Source organism: Gekko japonicus, unplaced genomic scaffold (assembly GCF_001447785.1).
Source record: "Gekko japonicus isolate JY-2015 unplaced genomic scaffold, Gekko_japonicus_V1.1 scaffold134, whole genome shotgun sequence".
Lineage (NCBI taxonomy): Eukaryota > Metazoa > Chordata > Lepidosauria > Squamata > Gekkonidae > Gekko > Gekko japonicus.
The window spans coordinates 970739-978221 of NW_015172007.1; the positions used below are offsets into that span (position 1 = coordinate 970739).

Consider the following 7483-nt stretch of genomic DNA (forward strand, 5'->3'; position numbering starts at 1 on the left):
AGCTTGCAGCAGCTGGAGCCCCCCCCCCCCGCAGCGTTTGCCCTGCCGGCACCAGTCAGCTCCCATTGCAGATTGACAGGCACTCTCAGGCTTTAATTGGAGATCTCCGTGTGTTTCCCTTTCCTGCCCCTGGGAGAGCTGGACAGAAACTCAGCGGCCAACCGAAATGTCCCTCTCACACACCTTTCCCTAGCCAATATAGGCAGATCGGTTCCTACCACCCAAGGATGTGGTGCGCAGACAATCCTCTCCCCGGCCAAAGGCAACACGAGGGAAGAAGGACTGCGCACAGTCCCAGGAAACTGGGATGGGATTCTTTTGAATGAGTGGGCTCCCTGTCTGGAGACTCGTTTCGCGGTTTTTATAGTGTGTTCTCTTGATTTAAATATCTGGGACACGTGAGACCTTGCTGGGATTGTAAAATGTAAAAAAACTGCAACTGTTCTCTCTCACCTCTTAGAAGTCTTTCTTTCTTTCTTTCTTTCTTTCTTTCTTTCTTTCTTTCTTTCTTTCTTTCTTTCTTTCTTTCTTTCTTTCTTTCTTTCTTTCTTTCTTTTTCCACTTAAAAAAAATTACCTGCTACTCTTTGTTGACGTGCTGGTGGTGCTTAAGGGTTCACAGTTTTTATTCGGAGACACAATTGGAGGCGGAGGGGAGAAACCGCGGAGGTTCTGAAAAAGAACAATCCCCAGTTCTGAAATTGACACGGTCCTCCCGCCCGGCACCTTCTCGCCAGCCTCCCTCCCCTCCCATTGGCTGCCAACTGCTGAGCGTCGGGTTCGGCTATTGTGTCCACCAATGGGGGGGCTTTCACTCCACGGCGGACCAAAAAAAAAAAAAGCAGGAAAAAAAAAAAAAAGGCCCGAACCCGAAAGAGGGTTTATAATCCGCGGGAAGCGGGGCGGCCGGCAATGGCCGTGACGTCACGGGCGGAGCCTGGGCGCCGGAGAGGAGCCGGCGTGCGCGAGGCAGAGGCAGGCAGTGGCCGGGGCTCGGCGTCTCCTCCTCCTCCTCCTCCTGCTCCGGCACCACGCCTCAACTTTCCAAGAAAGTTCAATAACTCCGGGGCGCGGGCGAGAGGGAGAGAGCGGCGGAGCGGCGAGCCAGCCGGTGGATCATCGGGCGCTGCAGCGGGCAGCCACGCCGGCCGTCCTCGGGCGAGCGCAGCCTCCGCCTCCGCTCCCGCCCCGCAGCATCCTCAGCGGCTGGTGCACCTTGCGCGGCTTCCCAGCGCCGGGCGATGCCGCCTAGTCCGCCGGGCCAGGGCCAGCCAGGCTCCCTGACTCGCGCCCCCTGAACAATACGGCCCCCGCACGTGCGCCCGGCCCGGGGAGAGCGAGCGAGAGAGAGCGAGCGCGCCGGGGGAGGGGAGCCCCCCCAGCCTCCTTCTCCCCCCGACCCGCTTCCACCACTTCCCCTCCCTCTCTTTCTGCTCCTGCCGCTGGACGTTTCCATTTTCTCCCTGGTTTTCCTCCTCTCGTCTGTCTTCGGTCGCCCCCCACCGTCTCCCGCCCCCACCCCCACCCCCAAGGCCTGGCGGGTTTCCGTCAAATCCGTCCTCGATCGGGTTGGTTTGTTTCGAAATCGGTGTTTCGCACGAACTTGTAGACGACCCCCCCCCCGTTCCTTTTCCTTTCCTCCCTTCCCCTTCCCCTCCTCGGACCGCGCCAGTACCGTGCCCGGAGCCCGGTGGGGGATGAAGGCGCCGCTGTGAACCGCCACCATGGAAGGATCTAGTGGCTCCAGTTTTGGCATCGACACGATCTTGTCTAACCCCAGGTCCGGCAGCCCGGGCATGATGAACGGAGACTTTCGGGCGGCCCACGGCGAGGCCCGGGCGGCGGCGGCGGCGGCGGCGGATTTTCGCAACCAGGCCACCCCCTCGCCCTGCTCGGAGATCGACACGGTGGGGACGGCGCCCTCCTCGCCCATCTCGGTCACCGCGGAGCACCCAGAGCAGCCACCGCAGCATCTGCCGCCCGATGCGCTCCCGCCGCAGCATCACCACCTCCATCACCCGCCGCCGCCAAGTTTGCAGCCGTCGCCGCAGCAGCAGCAGCCCCAGCCTCCTCCTCCGCCGCCGCCGCCGCAGCAGGCGTTGGGCTCGGCCGGCTCTGCCCCCCGGACTTCCACCTCTTCCTTCCTCATCAAAGACATTTTGGGCGACAGCAAACCGCTGGCGGCGTGCGCCCCGTACAGCACCAGCGTCTCTTCCCCGCATCACACCCCCAAGCCGGAGAGCAACGCGGCCAACGAGAGCTTCAGGCCCAAGCTCGAGCAGGACGACGGCAAAACCAAACTCGACAAACGCGACGACGCGCAGAACGAGCTCAAATGCCACGGTGAGTAATGGGCGGCGGCGGCGGCCGGGCGGGCGGAGAGAACTGGCTGCTGCTTCCGAGGGGCCATTGTTGAGGTTGCCAACCTCCCCCCCCCCCCAGCTAATCGCGCACTCGCCTTCCGCACTAGGGCGAAATACCCCCCCCCACACACACACACACACGACGGCCCAGGAGGTCTTCAAATGGCTCCCTTACACTCGAGGCGTGCTTGCCTGGAGTTTAGGATGAGAGACGGTTCCGAACAACACCGATAAAGCGAGACAAGCCCAGCTAGAAAGCGGGAACAGGAAATCCCCCCCCCCCAACTGTGCCTCTTAAAAGAAGCAAAAAACAAAACGCGAGTGCATTTTCCCAGAGCAAGTTTGGCCTTCTGTTTATTCTTCTTCCTTAAAAAAATAGCTGTTGTTGATATAAGAATATCAGCACGAAGGGCTGCTCTTCGACAGCACCAAAAGGCCAGCCGCATGTATTTAATATCTGAAAATGCAAATACGCATTTTAAAATGCCACATGTCTGCGTGTTTCCTAAACGCCGCTGGCAGGGGTTTAGCGGCACTTAATTAATAAGACAAGGTTACCGGGAGAGTTAAAAGAAAGCGAAGGTTTTTGTTTTAATCTGGCTGTTTAGGTCAGCGGTCCTATTTCTTTCTTGAAAATCGAAGCCCTTTAAGTCAGTATCACGGGGTTAGAGAATTTAAAAATGTGTTTTGTGGTGGTTGCGATAAAAGTACACTTTTGACGGGTGTGCGCGAGTAATATTCTGTCGATGGTTTTTCTTTTTTGAAAAAAAAACAACACCCCATGCCAAGGGAATCCTTCTAATCGGGGAAGGCGCCTTTGAAAAGCGGAGGTAAGAGCCCACACATTTTGCTAATTTTGCAGCCTTCAGATATTTTGCAGTGGCTCATAGAAGGGCGTTCCAGTAGGCTCTTCATTCTGCCATTTTGGCATTAGCATACGAGTGCCCAAAAACAGATGTACAGCCTCGTCTAGCAATTTTTTTTTTGGTTGGTTAGTTGGTGCACCAACCTCCCCAGTGGGTCAATTAGAGAGATTATTGTTCTTCCTGCCGGGAAGATCAAGGAGCGCCGAGAAAGAGAGAGCGAGCGCGTAAGTGTGTATAGGGGGGGAGCAGTACAAACACAGATGGATTGACATATCGATTTCCTAACATTTCGGCACAAAAAGGAAAAACAAACAAAGAAACCCAGACCCAAAAGTGGACGAAAAGAATATCGAAATCTCCTCGTTGTCACCTGTGCGCCTTGGCCGAATTGGGTCCGGTCTGATACCTCTGTGTGACCCAGCCCTGGCAAACCTTTATGCGAAACTTGCATTGTACTGACGGTTTGCCTGATGCACGTGGGAAAGGGAAGGTCGGGAAGGGACCCGGAGGGAAATTGCCTCTTCCAGAAAGAGGCATATTTGGATTAGAGAAATGGCCACAGCGCATCAAGACTGCATATCCATTTCCCAGTCTGTTAAAAGGGTTAGAAGAGTTTTTACAAATAACTTGAGCAGTTGTGGACTGCCCGTTTTACGTAGGGGAGAGGGGATCAGGGCCAATTCTAAGGCGTCCTGTTGAGCAGTCGGTCGAGTGCCGCCACCGCTCCCCACTCCAGGTTTCAAGCCCCAAATCTCGCGGTCTGATGGCGTCTGGCTTTTGCCGCCCCAGTCTCCAGCCTCCGTGGTTTCCTTTCCTTCCTCGCCTCTAAACCTGAGCTTGTGACTTGCTCGTAGGAACGAAAGAAGAAGGCGATCGTGAAATTACAAGTAGCCGGGATAGCCCCCCGGTGAGAGCGAAGAAGCCCCGCAAGGCGCGGACGGCCTTCTCGGACCATCAGCTCAACCAGCTGGAGCGGAGCTTCGAGCGGCAGAAGTACCTGAGCGTGCAAGACCGCATGGACTTGGCGGCCGCCCTCAACCTGACGGACACCCAGGTCAAAACCTGGTACCAAAACCGGAGGTAGGGGAGGCCAACCCGGGGCGAGGCGGGGGATGTCTTGGGCTCTCCTCCGGGCCCCTCCATTTCCCTTTCTCAGTGTGTCTGTATAAAAACATATTGGGTGGGGGGGGGCCACTGGAAGCCCAGCCAAGATGCGGACGAGCAGTCCCCCAGCGAGCCAGGTGAGCTTTGAAGGAAGGCGCCTCACCTCTCAGGTACTGCGCTTTGCTGCGCCTCGCAGAAGGCGGTACCTGGTGAGCCAGAGCCCCGAGACTGCAGAAGGTGAAAACTGTCGAGACGACGGTGCTCTGTGCGTCTCGGTCCCCCAGTCCAGGCGTCCTTTTATTCCCTGGCCGGCCCCAGATCTCTCTTCCCTCTTGTAAATAAAGGAGGGAATCACCTTCACCGCTAGGCCTCGCGGACACCAAGGATTCAAGGGGACCAGAGAACCAGGGACAAATTCTGCCCCCTCGGGAACGGCCGGAGAAGGAGCGAGAGAGTGGTGTTAGCAGCGCAATGGCCGCCTGGGAAGGCCCAAGAGGGCGCGCATGAATAAGGCAGGCGGCTCCATGTGGCCGCATCCACCCCCGGGCGACCTGCTCGGCTTCGTTTCCTTGGCCCCAGATTTGCAGTCTCTCCCCTGCCTTCCCTCCGCCCATCCCGCCTGCTTTTTAATTCGAGGCTCACCCGGCAATCGTTTCCTGACGGTTGCTTCTCGCCGAGACCGGGGGGGGAGGGGAGGCGAATCACGCCGTCAATGTTCGTATATTTTTTTAAGCCACAAAAAGTCAACAGCAACAAAGGCGTCGCGAGAGCGGGAAGCAGGGGGCGATTGGTAGTTTCGCACAGACGACGACGACGACGGGGGTTGGGAAAGCGCGTCCAGTTGTCATCTTTGCCATAATTTTCTGTCTCATTACATACGGTTGCAACCACCCTAATTCTGTCGGAAAACATTAGTGTCATTCGTCGCCAATCTAAACAGGAGCGCCATGTTTATTAATTGGGCCGCAATTGAGGAGCTGTGTGTGCGGGGATGCGCCAGTGTGTGCATGGATCCACCAGCTAGGGAGACGGGGAATGGGGCTCCATGTAGCCACCCTAGAATCATTTGCTTGATAAACAGAGTACAGTCTACCTAGGTTGTTTATAACTGCACGGGTAATTTTTTTAAAAAAAAACGGGGGGGGGGATCTGGGTCTGATGAAATTGCTTCAATTCCCTGAGCCTTTCTCCCACAGAGGCGAAAAACGTTCCCACGTTTTTCGACCGTAGATTTTAGAATAATAAAATTCCCAGTGCCCCAGCGTTCTAAATTCTTCCTTTAGAATTCTGGATTCTGCTTCTAGAACGCAGATCTAGAATTCCTTCGATTTCAGCTTGATCGGCGGTGGGAGGACAGTCCAAACACCCAATCTGACCTCTCCCCGCCAGCACCACTTAGCTGAGGTGTAAATAATACGCTTTTTTTAAGCCGGGGAGGGGGAGGGGGAGGAGAGAGATTCTCTAGGAAGGGAATAGTTATGAAGCTTTTAAAGGGAGAAGGCCCTTCTCACCCTGTTCCCCGACTGGGCTGTCGGGATATTTGCCTCCTTATTGTTACAGTCGTGATTAATATTTTCACATTTACCGGCCCCATTGGGTGCCTAAACTGTTCAAGAGAGAGGAAGAAAGGACTGGGGGGGGGCAGAGAGAAGAGGAGGAGACCGCCAGAGTGAGGCCATGTGCGGTATTTCAGTTGCAGGGGCTCAACTGGGATTCTGACAAAATAGATTCCCACCCCCCCTCCCCACAGAGTTCTCACCTGCCCTCTGCCCCAGAAGAGAATTAGGAAGGCCGATCTATGTCAAACCTAGCGCCTGTGGAAGGCAATCTGTCATGCGTTTTGTTTCCAAGAGATTGCGCGTTATTCCTAATCGTGCCTCCCTTTACTTGTGCCCTGCGCCCCACAATCCGTATTTGGATCCTGCTTTGAGAATTAGAGAGATAGTTTGGGGTGGGGTTTTTTTTTTTGGGGGGGGGGTAATGAAACAAAACGAGTGCCAGATTCGGTCGAGCCCAAGTGGTCCTTTGATTCTGCTCCTCGGAGAAAAGGGGCTTTCGATGGGGGGGCGGCTCCCTTCTGACCCCCCCCCCCCGGCTTTTTCCGGACCTCGCCTAGCGGCTGTCCTCTCCTCCCTTTCTTTCAGGACCAAGTGGAAGCGGCAAACGGCCGTGGGGCTGGAGCTGCTGGCCGAAGCTGGGAATTATTCGGCTCTGCAGAGGATGTTCCCGTCGCCCTATTTCTACCACCCCAGCTTGCTGGGCAGCATGGACAGCACCACGGCCGCCGCGGCCGCCGCCGCCATGTACAGTAGCATGTACCGGACTCCGCCGGCTCCTCACCCCCAGCTCCAGCGGCCTCTGGTCCCCCGCGTGCTGATCCACGGCCTGGGACCCGGCGGGCAGCCGGCCCTCAACCCCTTGTCCAACCCCATCCCGGGGACCCCTCATCCGCGGTGAGAGAGCTCCCCGGCCTCCCTCTCCCCGGCTCCCCCCCCCCAGCCTGCACCCCCCCCCCAGTCTGCCCCACACCCTCACACCAACAAACGGAGCTATGCGGGGTGGGGGGGGGACACGGGCGGGGAGTCCAATCTGGAGCTTCTTCGGGCAGCCAAAAGAGCCGGTCCGCTTAGCGCGCAGAGACTGTGGAAGCAGTAAGTGAAGTCCGGCATCAGACCCCGCCAGACCCCGCAAAGACTCTTGAGTGACACAAAGGAGAGGGGGGGGGAGGGAGAGAGGAAGAAGACGCCCCCTCCCCCAGCCCAGATCGCAGAAGACCAGGAGGGGGGCTGGGCTGAGCCGGGCCAGGCTGCGAGGGGAACGGAGAAGTTTGCACTGAATTCTCATGACCTTTTTTCTTACTGAAAAGTGGCATGCTCCGTGTTCTATAAATATATATATATATATAATATAAATATATATATATAGATATAAATAATGTACATTTTGAACAGGCTGGAGTGCGAAGTGATATATCATATTTATTATATGTTGTCCCCCAAAACAAAAGTCACTTATATGCATTAGTTAAAAAAGAAAAAGAAAAACCACAAAAAAGATTTTTTTCCTCCTCTCCTCTCTCCTTTTTCATTTTTTTAAATTCAGTAAAAACCAATGCTTAGATGACAGAAAGTATAGATTTTTTGATGACTGA

General features: G+C 55.8%; 1 protein-coding gene across 1 annotated transcript; it reads left to right on the top strand.

The window, feature by feature from the left end:
- The first annotated feature begins 1723 nt into the window (after positions 1–1723).
- BARHL2 (BarH like homeobox 2) lies at positions 1724–6789 on the top strand. The gene is made up of 3 exons (XM_015420187.1): positions 1724–2342; positions 4083–4308; positions 6477–6789. Exons 1-3 carry the CDS (start codon positions 1724–1726, stop codon positions 6787–6789), a joined length of 1158 nt encoding a protein of 385 aa, XP_015275673.1.
- The last annotated feature ends 694 nt before the right edge of the window (positions 6790–7483 follow it).